Here is a 20,671-nt window from a genome sequence, read left to right on the forward strand (position 1 = left end):
GAGGCTAGTATCAAGGATACATGCTAAAGAGTTGGCCATAGTGAGAAGGGTCCCCCTTTAATAAGATTGTAATAAAAGAATGAGGTATCAAGGTATTGGGATACAAGAGGGAAAATGGTCTCTTTCTCAGTTGAGTGAGCAGAAGGGGGAAAAAAATATGACTACTGTATATTAAGTTGCCAAAGGCTCTATGATCAAAACTTGACAAACCCCAAACCTCTTATATCAATTTATGTTTATTAATAAGTAACATACAGATGCTGAAGTATGTGAATATTTAATAATGAGAAATTTAGAATCCCCAAATATAAGGTTGGAGAATGACAGTTATTTCTTTATTATATTCCACCTGCATTCATAACCATTTAAAGTCACAAAGATAAAGAGCTGTAGTTACATCATACAAAAACAAGTGCTTAAGTATGTTTCTAGATTCATAATCAGTGTTCAATTTGGGATGGAACAAACAAGGTTTAAATAAAGCCCATGTATTTCAATTACATAGCAGCAAATACAAAAGCATTTAATAATACATTTTAAACAGCACAACAAACTTTAAGCCAGGGTTCATTCTTTAGCACTGATAATTTTGCCATTAACTACAGACATGCTAGGCACCAGCCACAAGAATTACATGGAGTAACCCAAAATAGATCAGGCACAACACATACTATGAACAATATTATTTTGTAGAATAATTTTTGGTGCCACCGGTACAATGGCAAATGCACCTAACTCTTCAGGAGACTTGGTTCCAACCTTGGACAAGTCACCTCACGTCTCTAACGTCTCATTCCAGCTCTAAAATTTCTCCCCTGGGTCAAAAAGTCTACTTTATTTTATCCTTTAGCTGACTTCCAAAATCCTTTCTATAATTTGACTCTAAGCCATGATTATTCTTTTCAAAATTCAAAATTTTACTTTTTGAAAAGTTACTAAAAGTTTCATCTACATATAACATACGTTTTCTTTCTAAATTGGATATTCTCTGGTTTGAGGGGGAGGGGTGAAGAGAGGTCTGTTACAGAATCCTCTGTGCTAGACATTACAGAAAGATAACTAACAAAAGTAGTAAAACAGTACCTGCCTATAAAAATCTTCCAACCGTGAGAAATTTCAAATTTACTACTCAGGCACTATTGATTACATTTTCCATACTATGTAACCCAAAACATTTCCTGTAGGTGATAACATTTCTTGGTATCATGAAAAAACTGGGTAGATACCAGCTGTCAGAAAATGTTTATGTAACATGTTTTAAAGAATTCTAGAACAGCAAATTTCTTATTTAGGGTATTTTTTTTGAAGCAAGTCATCAGGTATTATTAAAAGGCAGTCCTAACTTGCTTATATAGTTGATAAAATAACATCTTCAATTCCACCATGCTTTTAAAATTTAAATTTCTAACATTTTTGCTTTCCCCCTATTTCACTTTCCCCCCATATTCCTCATCTATCTACTTTTCCTACCACCTCACACAATACTGATTATCTTCACTGCTATCAAGTCCAACATAAATCAGTGAGCTTGGCAAGAAAATACCAAGTAAAATAGAAAGTGACACAATCTATATCATGCAGACTATTACCAGGTAGGCTATCTTGTTAACACACACACACATATTTACATTAAAGTCTGGAATACTGTCAATTTGAAACGAGCAAGAAGCAAAAAGAACTTTCATGCCAGAATTCCAGTTCAGTCAAAATCACGGTTTGTGAGGACGAGTGGAGCCACTAGTGTCCAAACATACAGCACAATGCCAATCCAGCTTGAAGAGATTTTCACCCAGACTGAAGTCCATTTACTGGTCATCTCATGAGAAGGCTCATAACTAAAATATTTGAGGGGTGGAAAGACAAGAAGAAAGAAAAAAATACATATTGTATTAATATCTAATCCTTAAAGCTCTGAGTTTCAGAGTTGGTTAAATACATATGCACTTTAAAAAAAATCCAGAAAACTGCACAAAAAGAAATCTCAACTTATTTAAGTTAGATGGTATTATTCATATCATAAAAGATTTTGTTTCTGCTTTATAAGAGTATTTGCTGACAGGTTTAAATGAACATTTCAAATAAGATTTATACAAGTTAAGTAGCTTTCCCAGGACGTTTCTACTAAATAAAGTGAGAGAAACCTTAAAGCACAGATTCCCTAAGGAATATAATGTATCAATTTTTTCAGAAAACTGAAATGTTAATGTGAAAACTTTCAAACTATCTGTTATGTATGTGTTTCTTAAAGCAGACTACATTTCCCTACATTTTTTTTTTTAGTGAATCAATTGGGGTTAAGTGACTTGCCCAGGGTCACACAGCTAGTAAGTGTTAAGTGTCTGAGGCTGGATTTAAACTCAGGTATTCCTGACTCCAGGGCCGGTGCTCTATCCACTGTGCCACCTAGCTGCCCCCCTACATTCTTAAATAGCATACACTGATAAAAGATACAGAGCTGAAGGAACCTACCTGGAAGATCAGTTAGTATCTTATTTTGCAGAAAGGGAAACTGAGACCCAGTGAGGTTAAGTGACTTGCCTAAGATCACAGACATAGTTAAGTGGGAAATGCCATAATTTGAACTTTCCCCCCCACAATTCCAGTCTACTTCTGAATATAAACCTTGCTTGATAAGATGATTTAACAAAGCAAAACAAGCTCCTAGGTACTACACAATTGTATAGTGAGCTTTGGCTATTCCCCTAAATAGCCTGTACCATGCTGTCTGTTTTATATAGTTCTGTCTCTTACTTCCACACTACATAGTCATTGTTCTTGATTTTATGTAGTATCAAGTTTCTCTTCATTTGTAGAATTTAAAAAGCCCTGAGTTTTTTGAGTTTATGATAACTTTTTGAACTTTAAGTATGCCATGGCCATATTCCAAACATTTTCTCCGCATTAAGTGGCATGTTATTATACTCCAATTCTAATCTGACAGTTCTTCAAATATTTGGCAAGGCTAACTTCTCTTCCTTTCATAGAACTTAGCTGGAAATGTAATCCTGTAATGGGTCTTAATCTATCTGTATATCATCAGGCAGCTGGGCAGCTTTTGAATAGTCTTGAACAAAGCTTAAAGAAAACTATAGAATGCTTACTTGAATTCAAATCCTGCCTGATAATGTGACCCTGAGAACGTACTGGTTATCAATTTCCTCATTTGTAAAATGGTGTTAATAATAGTACCTACCCTACAGGTATGAGGATCAAAAACCTTAAAGCATTATATATAATTACTAATGTCTTTAATAAGTAACCATCAAGTCCAATGTGTTTCCCAGTAGCAAGAAGTAATGAAGAACCTTTTTTTTACCATCCTTGCAGTGACATTTCTAGGCAAGGCCAATATGGAAATTTGTTGAGGGTTTTCTTTTCATTTTTAAAAATTGCTGTCATTGATCAAAGGAGTGGAAAAGATTATAAATGCATGTATAAGTAAGAGGAAAAAAATCATATTGCAATTAAGATATCAAGTAGAGCTCAAAATCCAAATTATTATATATCCCTTTAGGTCAATCAAAAATTTACATTTCTACAGGCTCCAAAAGTATCAAAGAAAATCTTTATTTTATAAAATTTGCCACTTTTTTGGTTTCAATTTATGTTAACAATTTAACATCTGAACCCACAACAAAGTAGAAAATAATTTATAATTTCCTAAGAGGCCACTGTAATAATACTCCTCCAGTATTCATTTGTGTGTTGATTCAAACTAAGTTTCTAAAACAGTACTAGTATTATTTTTGTGAATTAGTGCCATTTTATCTTAATTTATACCAAATGCAAAGCTGCCAGAATCCTAGGCCCCTTTAAAATACAAAATGTTAAAAATTTCATTAAATACCTGTACCAGTTGGTCAGGGTCATCATGATATAAAGTGAAGCCAAGAAAAGCATGAAATGAAAGAAGGAGTAACTGTAAGTAACACCATCCCTTTCATTGTCTATTGCTCTGTGAACATCATCACCATCATCAAGTGATCCATCATGTCTGGACACACCATCTTCTATCAGTGTTGATTCATCACTGGTCAAAGTCAGTTTATTAACTTGACTGTTGTTAGATGACCGGATACTATGGAAGCAGGTAGAAAAGGACAGAAAGCCATTAGTTTCAGAAAAGTACTATTTGACAATAAACTACTGTGTTTTTTTTAACAAAATACTTTATGAATAATCCTTACCTTGAATAAAGCACACAACACAAAAACAGCATAAGTCCCACAATTCCTTGAGCATCCCACCACTGGACAGAGTCCCCTTGCTTTGGAATGCTTGTTGTAACATTATAGCCAATTATGCTCAATAAACTTGGATTGCACTGTCTGTCTGTGAAGTGAATAAACATCAAGTTAGAAAGAAATCAGATATGACATTTTCCAAGGAATCTACATTTTATCCATTACAAAAGCTTATTAATTCAGAACTTTTAAGAAACTCTGACCAGAAAAAAAAAAGCTAAATTATGCTTGAAGTAAATTTAACTATTAAACAAAAGACATACTAACATTATGTTAATATAGCACTAAAATTTTCAAAACATTTTATCTATTATCTTTTTAAACCCTATATAATGTGTGAAGTTGCCATGATTTCTATTTTTAAAGGAAAGAACGGAAATTAAGACAAAAGTGACTGATGAAAGATCACAGTGAGTTACTAGTAGATCAGAACTACATCTCATGTTTTGATTCTCAGTTTTTTACATTACACTATAAGGATAATTAATGTTGATTATTTACTAAATATTTGTGATAAATCTGTATAATTCTCAACCTATCCATGCCTTCTTTATTCGTGAAGTTTTTATCCATGGATGCTACAAAGTATACCCAATGTGCTAGGGCACCTGCCCTTGACAGTTTATGATTAGCAATGGCATGCACAAACTTCTACCAGTTATCTTTTCTTCTCACAACATGATCAGCCCAGCTTTCTCTTTCCAGCCATAAATCTTGATGACATCCTTTACACAGTCCTTTTGTGGACTCCTTCACTGTTAATATGCTGCAGCCTATTAATAATTCCCATCACATGATTCTCCATTGCCCTTTGGGTGACAACTGATTCTTTGGAGATAATTATGATATGGATTCAATGTATCACATGCCACAGCACAAGGTATAAATAAACAGAATACTAGTATTTAAAAGATTAGCCTGTATTTCAGAAAGGAGCTTGAAAAAATTTTGAAGAGCTTTTAAATTGCATCAAACCAATCTAGCTGGCTTTCTTTTTCAATTGTGGGCCAAGTTCACTCTTTACCTCCCTTATCAATATCCAAAATACTGATGGTCCAGTTTTATGGGCTGCCCAATCAACTGCATATTAAAGTCTTCCCATATAGACAGGGCTTATTTGAGGAAAGCCTTTAGTTTGAAATATTCCCCCAAATCAACTGGGCAAAAACTAAAACAGGTGGGAGATGCAATGAGGCAAATTTATTTCTGATACCAGGGGGAAAAAAACCCTAACAATTAGAATTATCCAAAAAGTCTAAAAAGATGCCACAGGAATGAATTCCCACCCCCTGGAGATCTTCAATTACGGTCGAATGTCCACTTGTTGGGTACATTCTACTAGGGATTTTTTATTTAGTGATTGGATTAGATGGTCACTGAGGTAAATTCTAACAACTTCTATGAAATGTTTTTTTAAAAAAATAAATCAAAGCAACAGAGTGAGATCTCATACTGTCTGCACCATTTTTAGTCAATTATACTACTATTAAAAAAATCTATTGGAGATAATAGCTTTTTTGAAAAATTTGCCTGATCTTTTCTCAAAGTTTCATCGAGATGTTTCTGATAAGTGTAGATGATTCTCATAAGTTTTTAAAAGATAAGAAAATAAATGCAAGGGTTATTAATTACCAAATAATTAATAACTAATATTTCTGACCACCCTCCCCCTTTTTGGTAATAAGGGGGCTGTGACTTTTTCCCAAGCATTTGATATCTTTGGTCTTGATCCTTAATGCCTTCAAAATTTAGCTGCCTCCGGCACATACTCCCTGTATTACTCAGTGTACTCTAGTTATTCTCCCCATATTTGGTTCCTCTGTGCCATTTTACTTTCTTGTGTAGTACCTGGATTGGTGGGGGTAGAGATTTGGTGTTAAGATTCCATATGTAGTTCTACTGTCACTGATTAATAGAAAAAATAATTTGCTATGAGAAATGTTTGTAGACATTTTTCCACTTTTTATCTATATATTCCAATTTTATTTTTAAGTAGCCCCTTTTGGATATGTCTTGAATCTCTTACTAGGCTTATGTAAATATTTTCCTCCTCTACTACCATGTACAGGAGTCTGTTAAAAGACTGAGTACAATTTTCTATCAGACGACTATCTAAGATTTTATAAACAACTTGGCATTTTAAATGTGTTACCTTTGGCTATTATCTAGTTCTGGAAGAACAGCCAAGTGTTTACTTATTACTATGGTCTCTGGGATCTTTTGTTCTCATTATAGTGATTAATTAATTAATATCAGTGAAACTCCCTTAGGGACTTGGAATACTCTATATCACTGCATGTTCTTTTATGCATTTTTATTCATTGGTAGCTTGTTATAATAGATCAGGATGGATTTTCATCAATTTTGTGCCATCTATTCCTCTTTTGATTTGGTTTTGATTTTTGTTTTTGCACTAATAAACTGATAGGTTGATTCTACATGGTTATCAGAAAATGACTCCAACATCTTTCCTCTGACAATATAATCAATTTTTATGTTGTTTCAGTACTTATTTCATAGATGTGATACTTCTACATATTATATATACCTCTGACTTTTCTCATTTTATTTTCTCCAAGTCCATTTTTGCACTTTAGTCATGCAGTAAATATTTAATGTTTGATCTTATCAAATTTCTCAAAAAAGTCTCTACTTCTTTATCTTCCACAATAGGTTCTGGTACATAAGACTATAGTTGCCTCTATTACAGCTTTTTGGTAAATGTCTATCATAAGCAATAAAACATGTCTAGTGTCCCATGAAAAGAATGTTTTGCTGCCTTTGGATGTATGATAAAACCAATTCCATAGTTTGTTTTATTTATCCATTCAAGGAGAAACTGCAAGATAGCCTTCCATTTACTATTCTTTTCTGGCTTTTGTATTTACTTACAGCATGAATGAAAAGAGTGACATTCAATTCCTTCAGTAAAATGTCCACCCTGAAATGTTACAAAGCATCATACCTATTCTACTTTACAGGTCAGTTGATACCAATAGTGTTGAACAAAATTATCTCTACTGTTACATCTTTTAAGGAGTCTGATAAAATTTTGACATGCACATGGGAAGTCTCTTGTTGGAGTAATTAATACCTTTCAGGTAGAATTTTTGCTAATTGAACACTTTATAAACAGATGATTGAATTTTTAAAAAAAGAATGTAAATTTGAAAAAAAAAATCTAGGACAATTTCCATAACATTACCTGGTTCATTCGTCATAGCAGACCAGGTCAAATACATTGTGTAGATTGTGATTACTGAAGACTGCAATAAACCAGATCTTGGCTGTGATTCCTATGTAACAATATAAAAATCAAAACAACACTTACAATCTGACATGGTTCAGTATTTGTGAACATTTGGAAATTAATATGACTGTCAAAAGAAATTTTCAAATAAATAGCATACTTGGATCTTGGGCAGAATAGACATTATAGATGCTCCAATGCACAGAAGCATGTTAACACTGATGAAGGCTTTATTCTCTGAGCAACCATCTGGGTGAGTGTAGTAGACAAAGAATAACACTATAGCAACTAAAGACAGCAGATAATTCATTGCTGTAGCCGATAACAAAGCTGTGAAGAGATACAGTTTGAGAGTTAAGTTTCATCATAAATATTAAGAAATGTGTATAAGCTTACATTAGAAAAAATATTTACCAAATAAGTTGTATTACCAAAACCAAAAACAAACCCTGGCACTATATAACTGTTAGCTTCATATAGGCTCTGAAAGAATCATATGAACTTACAGTTTTCAAGGAACTTTCAAGTTTTAGTATCTATTCTTACTCCTATGGGTTACTGTCCAAAATATACTACATAAAAATTTTACTTCATATCCAAGACATCACAAATCTGTCATTTTGTCCATATATATTGGTATTACATCCTTACGTCCCCTGAAAAAGATCACAATTCCTCTAAAACTTAGCATATGGGGGGCAGCTAGATGGCGCAGTGGATAGAACACCGGCCCTGAGTCAGGAGTACCTGAGTTCAAATCCGGCCTCAGACACTTAACACTTACTAGCTGTGTGACCCTGGGCAAGTCACTTAACCCCAATTGCCTCACTAAAAAAAAAAAACAACTTAGCATATGGTTTAGGGAAACTGCTATGACCAAAAAAAAAAAAAATGTCAACCAGGTGTTGAACCTCTCCAATCTTAGCAAGACTGATCCTTGGGAAACAAAGGTAGTAGTCCCTCACTAGGCCCAAAGTCAAAGGCCTTTAAAATTGGTAGGGCCTGCCAGAGGTTTATTTCTTGTCGATTTACATTTAATGTTTGTTATTTGACAAACAGCATTTGAAAGTGAACTTCTGATTTTATTATTTTCAAAATGTTTGCCCCCCCCAAAAAAAAACCTGTTTGGCCCATAAAACTACAATGCTTTCTCATAAGCAAAATATTTTAAACTTTCAAATACCAATAAAATATGAAAGCCTTTAAATAGAAATATAATAATACACTCTTCTTTATCTTCCTTCATAAAAAAATGAAGCTGAACATCTATGAATTTCCCAGAAAGGTAAAGTATCAAAAATGTATGAACCATTTCAGAGGGAAATCTTTCTTAAAAGGTATTATGTATTTTCTTTCTATCTTAAATAAAATGATACATAAATGAGGCATTTCTTCATGACTCAGTATCACACGATCATCAATTATTGAACTATGTGCCATAATGACATAATGTTTTCAAAAACTATTACAGAACATGCATAGGCATGTTAAACAGAACTAGACGATAGCTTCTTAGTTTTTTTGTCTCCATGCAGGCAGGTGTCCATTCTTGCCACTGTGCTTGCCTCTAAGCTATAAAACCAGGTGACCGTACTATTAGAGAATTATGTGCCTAAGACAAGAGTAAAAAGACTCTGGTAATGCCTTAATTAAGAACAAACTGACAGAGTTTTTAACCCAAAGCCATTGTCTCTTATTTTTGCTTTTCAGATACCTTTCATTCTTTTCTTCTAGTTCCACTATGTTCCAGGGAACTGAGGCTGTTGGATGCGTGCTATAGACTATTTAAATACCTTACAATTAAAAATATCCCTGGGCCTATTACCAAATCTTCAAAATGAGAACACTATACTAGATGCAACTAAGCCTCTTCTAGTTCTCTACATTTTTGATTCTATGATCTGCACATTTATTAAATGAGACATAATATGCTTTAAAACGAGCCTGTAAGATATCATATGCTTGTTTATACCCCTGAAGCAGTACAAAGTCTTACCTGCATACCAACATCTTGAGTTCCCTTCTTCCATTTTTTCGACCCATGATTCATTCCATGAGTGGGCAAAATCAATAAGTAAAACCAGTTGTATGAGGATGAAACAAAAGGCCCCTGCCATGCCCACATAAAACCACACTGAAAGAGAAAAAACAGCATACCCCAAGAGAAGGCAGTTGGGCTAAGAGTTAAGATAGAATTTGTCATAAAAAATAAACAACAGAATCAGAGAGTATTAAATTTATGTTACAAAAATTCAATTAAATTATAATAGAAAAACTAATAGTATCACAAGGCAAAATAAACAGACTATATGAAATTATTAAAGTGAGAGGAAATCAACACTTAAAACTATGATAAATCTAATGCACGCAATACATATAAAATGATATAAAGATCTAGAAAATATAAGTACTGCCTCTGAACATGCTAAATGTATGAGCCTGGACAAGTCACTTAACCTCTTAATGTTCTAGCAAAGATATTAATTGCCGTAAAAGTGCTTACTCTTATTGGTAAAGGAAATTTCATAAACTAACATAAAGATGTAATCCCTATTCCTAATTACTAAAATTATCTCATACCGGACCAAAAGATAATAAGATCAATGGAATAGACCAGAAATTCCTTACACAGACTCAAATATATAAAGATGATTAATGTTTGATAAACCTGTGGCTCAATATTATAAAAATAAAATGTAAAATCTGTAACATATCTTATATAACACCCGCTTGATCAAATGAGTACCCATAAAGATAAATAAACTTAGGACAGTGCTTGACATATAGTAGATGCTTAAAAACGTTTACTGATTGAGTGCAGTACTGGGATTATAGATTCAATAAAATACTTTATAAAGGGGAGATAAAATCTTGTCCATAAAATAGAAAAATATTAGGGAAGGTCCATGATCCATGATGGATATGGTAATTAACAATAAAAAATTTAAAATATAGAAGGAAAAATAACCCTGGGAAGGAATAATCTATTAGCTCTGGGAGACTTTGTTGCCAATTACACCACTTCATTTCATAGAGCTACGGTCATATAATAACACAGAGATAACAAGCACATATTTATTGACCCCATATAACTCATAGCTTTGGAGAGGAGTTTGTAGCATTAGGTTAGTCCAATTTCACCTTAGCAAAGATAACATTCATTAAAGTCCTGGAGGAAGATCTCGAGTTTGATTTTGAACGCATTAAAGTACTGAAATAATATAGTTATGTACAGTCAACATGTACTGGTATATACACATACACACATACATATAGTTCAGAAAAGAGGCTCTGGATGGAGGTAAGAGAATTGGAAGTCATTAGATTGAAGATAATGGTTAAAAAGGATGAGATCAACAAGGAAGGATTATAAAGAGAAAACAAGTTCAAAGAAAAGGCCTTAGGGAGTACCTATATTCAAAACAAAAGGAGCAAAAGAAGGGGTCTAACAATAGAACCAAGCAAATGCAGTGTCATAGTAGCCAGTGGAAAAAGGAGTACACACATATTCACACAAATATTCAGTGTTCTTACCAGTAGTAAAGGGTCCTTCTGGGATAAAAAAAGCTCCAACAGTAATTGCCACTGCTGCTACAAATTTAAAGAACCAGAATCTAAAAAAGAAAACCATAGATTCTTACGGTATTAGAAGTTCAAATATATTTAATATGGGAGTGTATTTTAATATTTTCAAATATATGTAATTTCACATATATAAAAATTTAAGAGCATATAAAAATAACATCAACTGGTAATGAAAAAACTTTGGAGGGGTTACTATAAAATGAATACAAGGCTAAACTTCATCTACTTCTTCATAAATATAAGAAAAACTGTTTTCCAGGTTCTACACAAATGATGGCATTTTGACAAAAGAATTGTGTTAAAATACTATCACTGACCTTCATAAAACTGCTATACTAATTACAACAATATAAGAATGTACTTTTATGAAGTATAAAGCACTAAACAAATTAAAAAACCCCTATGAATATATGAACACAGAATCTAAGGTTATCATCATATCTAAAAAGTTAATAAGAGAACACTAACCTAGTATCTTGATGATTCAAGAAAATCAGTGAGTACAACAATGGATTATTTATCCTTTGTGAGTGTCACAGGAGAGAAGCTAACTAGAAAATGGATTTTGTTAAAATGCTAATTAAAGTCAAATAGGCAAAGGAATACATGTTGAGTCTATTATAGCTATATAATTATATCTTACATCAAGAGGAAAACTAACAGCAGCTGACAAAACTCAGAAAGTAAACACCATTCTTTTATGTCATCTCATTAGTTTTCTCACCTAACACAGTATTAAATAACTAAAAATACACTGAGAAAATAGTTCAAATGAAGATAACCAGACTCATGGTTATCATGTCCAGTACCTTCAGATCATTAAGTTTCCCTTGCTATGACCCTAATCAAGAAATCCCATTCACAAAAGGTTCGATGGACATTGTAAAAGAAAGTTACTCACTGTCCCTAACTCTTAGGAAGAGATTGTCTTTCATACCATGAGAAAAAGCAAGATATGGGCGGCTAGGTGACGCAGTGGATAAAGCACCGGTCCTGGATTCAGGAATACCTGAGTTCAAATCCGGCCTCAGACACTTGACATTTACTAGCTGTGTGACCCTGGGCAAGTCACTTAACCCCCATTGCCCCGCAAAAAAAAAAAAAAAAAGCAAGGTATTACTTATGAAAAACCGAATTAAAAAAAAAAACCAACACATACTTTATTTAGGTCTTAATTTTCCGAGGAAAAAAAATCTTTTAGATACAAAAACTAGGAGTGTCCTTTTCCTCAATATAGCCAAAAAATATTGCTTTGCCGAAGAAAATTTATCTTCAGATGACAAATAATACAATCTATTATTATTTAATATGCAGCACTTTCAACTACTGTTCTATTCTCTTCAGGAAATGAAGTGATGGTCGGCTGCACGTGAAAACATTTAATACATGAAATGAGCTGACACCATCATAGTTAGGCAGACAGATTTTTCAATATGTTTTCAATATTTTTTCAATATGGTTTCTGCAACAAGTCATCATTAAGCAACACATGTGCTTATCCCCTATACCCGCCACCTCAATATATACGGTCCATTTGTTTTCTGTATCATGCCAAGTTTATAAAATGCCCACTAAAAATCTATGGTGTGCTAGCAGACTTGATTCCCTAATATCTGCATAGTTATTAAAAATAAAATTTATCTATATCCTCAGAATATATAAATCACATTTCTATGATTAATTTGATACATTTTTGTATTCAGTGATGCAGGTATTCTTTCCAATGCTGAATACTGAGTCCCATCCACATTTTCCCATCCTTATGCAATTCTTGTCAGTATTTTCCAGTAAATCCTCTGCAAGTAGTTCATCTGACATACTGGGAAACCTTTCTTTAGGTCTTGACAATGCTCAGGAAGAAAAGGATAAAAGCATACTTCCTATGAGTCTCAGTCACTCCATCACTAGCCAACCTGTTCTGGTCATCTGTACCCTTTCTCCTGCTTACTTCTGTGCTAGTACATGCTGCTAACTATTCACCACTCACCATGCATTTACCTCTACCCTATCTTTTGAATAGTTTACAGCCACACACAATCAGTGGAAAGCTATAAGGTTAAAAAAGGTAGGTCTTTATTTCAGGGAAAAGGTTGTGGTCAGTGTAACAGTTTCCAAATGCAACTCAACCTATTCTCAATCCTTTTCAAACCTAAATCCTTTTCATTGTAAATCATCAGTGTCTAAAATAAATGTAATCATGGCCCCAATCCAGAGGCTGTTAATCCAAATACATATCACAATCTCAGTAACATTCATTCTTCTATTGATTTTTTCAGTATGGTTAATTAGGCTGAATTCTTGAGGGACCTAATTTAGGAGTCTCATCATGTTTCAAGGCTTGACGCACCTGACCCAAATGTCATCTGAAAACAGGAACGTTTGGAGGCCCTCACCATGTACAAGGAGTCTCTTCCATTTGTACCTTTCTGATCATCTTCCCTGATAGTCAAATATCTTTAGAAAATATATAATTCTATTTTATGCTTTGCTGTATTTTTTGCAATGATTTTAAAAGGGAGGATTATTCTGTCACAATCATGTCTTTTTTTTCCCAGTTAACAAACAGTAAGCTCAATAAAATCTTGAATTCTCTATATCTTTCAATTATATTACTGCAAATTCATGGTCTGATGTACCATACTATTTGAGGAAGCTATATCTATTTTCTTTTTACTTTCATTAGCATTTAGATTATTCTCATAGATTTTATAGAGCTAAAAAAGTAGATGGATAGCTTAGAAACCACTGCTTTTCTTGACTGCCTTTGAGCTATAATAACACAATTAAAGAGTTTTTTCCCCTTAAGTTCTTAGTTCCTCTGCTCTGTACGTATCTATTTTGATAATCGGTCCCTCAATAATCTCAAAATTACCATTAAATAACTTTAATTTAAAAAAAGATTGAGTAAAATTTACAAAAATAATCATGCCCTTTGATCCAATAATTCCACTGTCAGGAATATCCCTTAAGACTATTAGCGGATAAGGGGGGAAAAGCTATCCATTAAAAGGTTTTTATAAAAGAGAGGGAGGGAATAAGCATTTATTAAACACCTAGTATTGATGTGGAAAATCACACGTAGGCTCTGACCTTGTCTGTCTCAGACAGGCCCTGGCCTTGCTTGCTGTGTTCCAGCTGCAGCTGCAGGCCTGTTTCTCCTTTGTCCTTTGTAAGGTAATCTCTGCCCCCTGACCTTGTCTGTCCCAGACAGGCCTGGCCTTGCTGTGTTCCAGCTGCAGACCTGTCTCTCCTTTGTCCTTTGTAAGGTAATCACTGACCTCATCCTTACACTTGTATGTATCTTGCTGTCCTGCAATGATGACTATACCACTATGCCACGCCTACTCTTTTTATACACAACCAGGTGGGCTACAAGACTCGGGGCCCACTGTTGTGAGGTTTGAACCCCACCTTGGGCCTGCCTGTAATAAACTCTCTCTCTCTCCCCACCTTGAGTACCTGGCTGAGTACTTTCTGTGTCAATCCTGTCGTAACAGTATGTGCCAAGTACTGAAATGCATTTAAATGTAAATAATTGCAGAGCAAATTTAATTGGTTTTATTAATGTTTAATATTAACTTTTAAGCACTTGAACATTTATAAATTCTTTTCAAATATTTTTTTTCACAAAAGCTAAAACACTTCATAATCTCAGCTTCTTGCCCACTCACTATGCTTACATAGTGAATAACTGCCTATGATTATGTTTTGATGTCTGTAAATACAGTTGTCCACTTTAGTACTTTTCATGACCTAAAATTAAGTTAAAGTTAAAATTGTTGCCCTTTGTATTTATATCAGTAATTTCTAGAAAGTCTCCCCACTTCTCTTTCTCTCTTTTTTTTTTTTGGGGGGGGGAAGCAAAAATCCTAGATATGATTTATCTATGCATATAAATAGTCTGCCCTAGTATACTCTTGCCTCTCTGTTTTGAAGGACGTTATCTGTTCATCAAGACCATTACTGCCAACTCCAAAATTTGACAGGTGGGGAAACCATGTCTTATCCTGGTAAAAGGAATTGCCCAAGGCAACAGCAGCAGGGCCAGGATTCAAGCCCAAATCCTTCAACTGTAAATGACTGCTCTTTCCATTGTATTCCATTTTTATTTATTTCTCAACTTCCAGTTCAGTGTTTCTTTACTTCACATCTATCACAGCTATTTATCCAATGCAACTTTTTTCTTCTCTAATTTTTCAGAATGAAAATTCAATTTCCTACCAAAGTTCTGATAGCCTAATGTGAATACTGAAGACATAAGCGCTAATGAAACATGTTTTCCCCCCATTAGGTAGGAAATAAATACAACCTGAGAATTTCTAATTTTATAATCACCAGAAATTTTCCCCAAAACTATTCATCAAAATTTAAATAACTGAAACTTAACTCTAGTTACTTTTTCAACCTTAAAATGTATATTAAAAGATTATGTCAATTTTCAATATTTATCAAAGAATTCTTAACACTTTCATTAGGGAGGCTTAAGAATTGCTATCCATTTTTTTCAGCTTCTTGAAAAAAGTTAAAACTTACCCATTGTGCACTGCAGCTCTGGGATCACTGCTGCTCTTCACTTTGATCATTAGTAAGGAGAACAAAAGAAAAAACATGGCCATGCCAAAGCACAAACGGTATACAGCTTTGTATCCAACCAACACATTACAAGGCACAAGTCCTGTCCCGCTATCACAAAATCCAGGAATCTAGGACAGTAAACACAACATTATGACCAATAAGAAAAAGATGTAAAACTTACACAAATTAAATCTATATAACTAAATTCCCAAAATGCAGAATTCCTTAAAAAATAATCTTAATATTGATTTACTACATCAAGCTATTATATTCCAAATTTTACTAAACTGTAAAAAGACAAATCCCCACTGCCCACCCTAAGTTTGATATACTTTTTTTTTTAAGTGAGGCAACTGGGGTTAAGTGACTTGCCCAGGGTCACACAGCTAGCGTTAAGTGTCTGAGGCCAGATTTGAACTGAGGTACTCCTGACTCCAGGGCTGGTGCTCTATCCATTGTGCCACCTAGCTGCCCCTTGATATACTTTTTAATCACAAAGATTTGTCCTGATTTTTCAAAACTTTATTTTATAGAAACATTCCTGTCTTCCCTATGCCACTCCCCCTAACTCGCAGTATCTAGGTCACTATAACTCAATATGTATGAGAATATTGAAGAACAGTTGCCTTTTCAAAGTTAATCATTTTTCAACCCATTTACTAGAAGATAATTCTCAAGGGATTGAGATGACTTGTCAATTTTTAACTGATATTGTGCTTACACATTTCATTTATCAACCAAAAAACCTTCCAATATAACAGAATTAAAATCTAATTTTCACCAGAATTATTCCTAACTTTAATTTTACAAAATTTAATAATGTACTTTAATTTTAGAAATAAAACAGTTTGCTAAAAAATGAAGGAAAAATTAAGGTATACAAAGTACTTATTACTTATGCCTCAAATAGCTAAGAGCCAAACTACTAGCCTCTACAGTTACAAGTCAAAAAAACAAAAGAACAAAAACAAAACAAAAAAATCCACCACAAAACAACACAATTTAAGAAAGTTACCAAGAAGTGTTGGAATATATGGCTCTTTTGGGGCAAATCAACCCATATTAATAGCATATCATCATCTTTGAATATGTAATCTACAGTTTAGGCATGTTATATTTCAATCTGCTCAAGCAAAATAACTTTTTAAATGAAATGAGCAATTAGAATGATGAACTAACACAAAATAATTTTATGTGGTTATTACTGAGAAGTATTATCAAAAAAAGATCATTCATAGCCCTCCAAAACATAAGAATAGGAAATAACAAATACTGTCAACCAAGAATTTCAAGTTTTAATAACTCAAATACAGGTTAAATTTCTCTTTTGCTAGCTTCAGCAAAAAAGGAGCCATTGTGAAATGAAGTGCTACTAGTTAATTTTCTACAAAATACTTTTTTTAAAAATAGGAGAAAGTTAGAAAAGAGGTCTAGACATTACCTACCTTATCCTTATCATTAGCTTTAGAGCAGAAAAGGCTAACTTCTTTATCCAAGATCATGGATATTATCATACTAGAATATTTTGATCCCAAGATTGTCAGTGTTTAGAAAATAAATTATGTCATGTGTGTATGCGCCCCCCCCCCACTCTGTTGTTTAGGTTCTTGTGGGAAAAGGTTTTTGATTCTTTTAGCTTACAGAGTCTAAGCACAAGGTGCTATTATTTAGGAAAAAAAACTGATGAAATAAAATCAACTAAGTCATAAATCACTGCACTGATAATCATATTGCAATTTCATACCTAACACAAAATCAAATAACAAACAAACAAAATGAAACCTAACCTTGTTTAACTGTTCTTCCATTCCTGGTATCAACATCACACAGGATATACCCACACCAATAAGCAAAAAGAATGCATATATCAGCCGAGTTACTGTGGAGTTATTTCCACTGGGACAGCATCGGCACAGCAGACATGGAGCACTCCCACATAAACATGGTATCTGGTGAAGAGAAAAATGTTAGAAACAAGTAACACTTTAATATATAGAAAGTCAATCTACATTACCCATAAAAAGAAGTGCCTAAAGTGAGAAAGATCGCCAAAATCTGAATGGGATAAAATCATAAATGGTCTTCCAAAGGGTTCCATTTTATACAGTATATAATTCAATTATACTAAAGATGTTAGAGAAAGGGTATAATTATTTTTGTGTGATATACTATAGAGATTTTGTGGTGCTACAGTTTTTATTAATCTTACTAATCAATTCTATTATTCTTTCATTTCTGCTAACAAAAATATAAATAGGTAGGGTCCCTGAACAAAATAAAAACACCAATGTATGACTCAAAAATTAAAAATCACCTGGATTTCCAAATCTAAGTTCTGTGATCCTTAAGGTATGAAACAAGGTATTTTTGATCAAAGGCAGTGAAGTTTTCTATTACACCACAATGCCTACCAAGAGCTGGGCTCATTTGGGGGGGGAGGGGGGGGAATCAAAAGTGGAAGCACACATTAAATTTTAAATTCATGATTTTAAAAGGATGAATCAGTCATTAAACATAATATTTTAAATATGCTTAAATTTAAATTTTGCCAGAAAGGAGTAGGAAAAAATCATAAGGGGTGGAGACAAGAAGCAAAAAGAAAGGAAACAGAAAAGGAGAAAGACACATAGAAGAAGAGAGTAAATGAACAGTAATAGAGAAAATAAGAGGCAAAAGAATATTGGAAGAAGTACTAGGTTTTATTCCAAGGAAATTATTTGTGTCACAAAGAAACTCATGTATTAAAAATTACTCTTTGTAGATAGGAAAAAGCTTCTCCTAATCCTATAAAGGGTATGGCTGGGAGGGCTTAACCCCCTTTGGGCTTTAAAAAATATCATTAATTATCAATTAACAAGGTCGATTTATTTCCACTATTTAAAGACAGTACCAATACCTGTATAAAGTATGAAAGAAGTGAATATTTACTTTGGAATTATTTTGAGGTGTCAAGGCTGTTTGTCCTTCATACTGGAAGAGGACCATGATATTACAGTGATTTGGATTTGAGTGAGGGAGAGCTGTGCAAGGTCACTGACCAGACCATCTCGGTCCAGTGGCAGGAGACACAGACACACAGGAAGACTGGAGATGGCCCCAGACGTTTAAGACAATTGGAGTTAGGTGACTTGCCCAGGGTCACCCAGCTAGTGTCTGAGGTGATATTTGAATCCAGGTCCTCTTGACTCCAGGACCATGCTCTATACACTGCCACCTAGGCACATATGGTACACACACACACACACACACACACACACACACACACACACACACACACACACACAAATGATGCCTTCCCTAATAAGCCTTCTTTTTTTAAAATCATCGTAGGATAGCAATTTGGAGCTAAATGGGACCTTAACAATCTAGCCCAACCCCCTCATATTAAAGAAAATGAAAGTGATATTCACAGATGCCAAGTGGCAGTGAATGGGTTTTGAACTCAGACCATGTGACTCCCAATGCAGTATTTCTTTTCTTTTTATCAGGCTGTCTCCCTAAGTTTTCCCTTAACAATTCTGCAAGTGATCAGAGGTTTTCCAAAGGTAAGAGGGGGTTATCCAAAAGGATATTTATTCCAAGTCTAAAAATTCACAGCTTCTTGGCCAGATTCTTCTAGGCACATAAATTATTCCTTGGGTTAAAGCTTCGCATTTTGGGAGGCGTAGTACCCCTTTCTCACCACTAGGGTGATGATGACTGTTTGTTTTAAACACCAGGAACAGCGGCATTTTGACAACAGTTCAGGGTTTATGCAATTTACAAAATTCCTAACACTGCCAAGAGCTAGACAAAATAAGTGTTATCAGTTGCCCTTTTATCGATAAGTAAAATTTCGCCTCAGGGAGGAGGGGTGACTTGCCCAAGGTCATACAGCTGTTAACACTAAGGACTAGAACCCAGGTCTTTCAACCTCCAGGGCGCTTCCCAATTCACCGAGCAGCGAGTGGCTCAGCAAAGCCGCCTCTTTACCCCCCTCATTTTCAAATGTCTTATACTAACACGATCCCCTTCCCTCAAGAAAACCACCGGGATTCCCATCAGACGCCTCCGGGCCGCAGGAGGGTGCAGAGGCGAATCCGGCATGGCTGCGCAGTAAGAAAAGCAACAGACCACGCAGCCCTGGGCAGGCGCTGAGGGCCGGGCCGAGGCACCGACGCAGCCCGGGGCGGCGGCGAGTCGGCCAGGCCACAAAAGAGACCGGAGGAGGGGCGGATGACGCCGGCCCTTTTCTTCCCTTTCTCCCCAGAGCCCAGAAGATTCCGGGCACGTCTCCCACCTCCCCCACTCCCTTCGCCAGATCCAGGGTCGGAGGCCACCCCCACCCCCTGGGACAACGAAAAATGGGAGACAGAGAGCTCGTGACGCGAGACGCGGCCGAGCCGAAAAGACGGGGCACCCCGGGGTGGGGGGAGGGCGAGGGCTCGGCTCCCGGAGCCTCTCTCCCGGGAGTCCTTTCTTTCCCTCCCGCAGCCAGCTCCCTCACCCCGCTGAGAACGCCGGAGGCGACATACCCAGCTCGCCATGGAGCACAATCCCAGGACACCCCCCATGGCCAGGAGACAGCAGGAGCTCCGGGCGCTGTAAAAATGGTGCCAGGCTCTTTTTCCTCTCACACCTTATTTACCATCTTCCAGGCACTTCCGGCCTAGGCCCTGCCCCCGCCTCCCTCGCAGCATGTACGTCATTTCCCCGGGAGAAAAAGTAACTCTGTCTGTCTGTGTGTGTGTGTGGGGGGGGGGTGAGAGTGGGCTAGGTAAGCCGTGAGGAGGGTGTAGAAGGATACAAAGAAAAGATGGGGCCTGGTAGTCTGCGACCCCCAGGCGGACCTGTTGTGTGACTGGGTTGTTTGGCCAGTTAATTAAAGGGGAAAAAAAATCCTGTCGATAGGGTGGCGCCGGCCTCACCCCCTTCCTCCCATCTTGCCGCAGAGGCGGGGACTGGGCGAGACTGCTGCGCAACGAAAGCTTTCTTCGGTGCCCACTTGGGAGCCAGGGCATGGAGAAGAGGGGTGTGG

At 35.5% G+C, this 20,671-nt stretch overlaps 1 protein-coding gene across 1 annotated transcript; it reads right to left on the reverse strand.

Moving 5' to 3' along the window:
- Positions 1 to 218: 218 nt before the first annotated feature.
- Positions 219 to 20,324, reverse strand: SERINC1 (serine incorporator 1). The gene is made up of 10 exons (XM_044000696.1): positions 20,169 to 20,324; positions 17,442 to 17,603; positions 15,613 to 15,782; positions 11,029 to 11,108; positions 9,491 to 9,628; positions 7,655 to 7,824; positions 7,450 to 7,540; positions 4,188 to 4,332; positions 3,848 to 4,078; positions 219 to 1,835 (listed from the first exon to the last, which is right to left on the reverse strand). The coding sequence occupies exons 1-10, from the start codon at positions 20,205 to 20,207 to the stop codon at positions 1,700 to 1,702; spliced, it is 1,362 nt and encodes a 453-aa protein (XP_043856631.1). The 5' UTR covers positions 20,208 to 20,324; the 3' UTR covers positions 219 to 1,699.
- Between the last annotated feature and the right edge of the window lie 347 nt (positions 20,325 to 20,671).

Source organism: Dromiciops gliroides, chromosome 4 (genome assembly GCF_019393635.1).
Source record: "Dromiciops gliroides isolate mDroGli1 chromosome 4, mDroGli1.pri, whole genome shotgun sequence".
Lineage (NCBI taxonomy): Eukaryota > Metazoa > Chordata > Mammalia > Microbiotheria > Microbiotheriidae > Dromiciops > Dromiciops gliroides.

What these genes read in the sequence shown, in the direction of transcription:
- SERINC1 (XM_044000696.1), bottom strand. Translation starts at nt 20,207, where the DNA reads ATGGGGGGTGTCCTGGGATTGTGCTCCATGGCGAGCTGG. An exon ending in CTCAAGATGTTGGTATGCAG is followed by an intron (nt 7,825 to 9,490) that starts GTAAGACTTTGT and finishes ATCTCTTCACAG; the next exon opens with CTTTGTTATCGGCTACAGCA. An exon ending in CTATTCTGCCCAAGATCCAA is followed by an intron (nt 7,541 to 7,654) that starts GTATGCTATTTA and finishes ATTGTTACATAG; the next exon opens with GAATCACAGCCAAGATCTGG.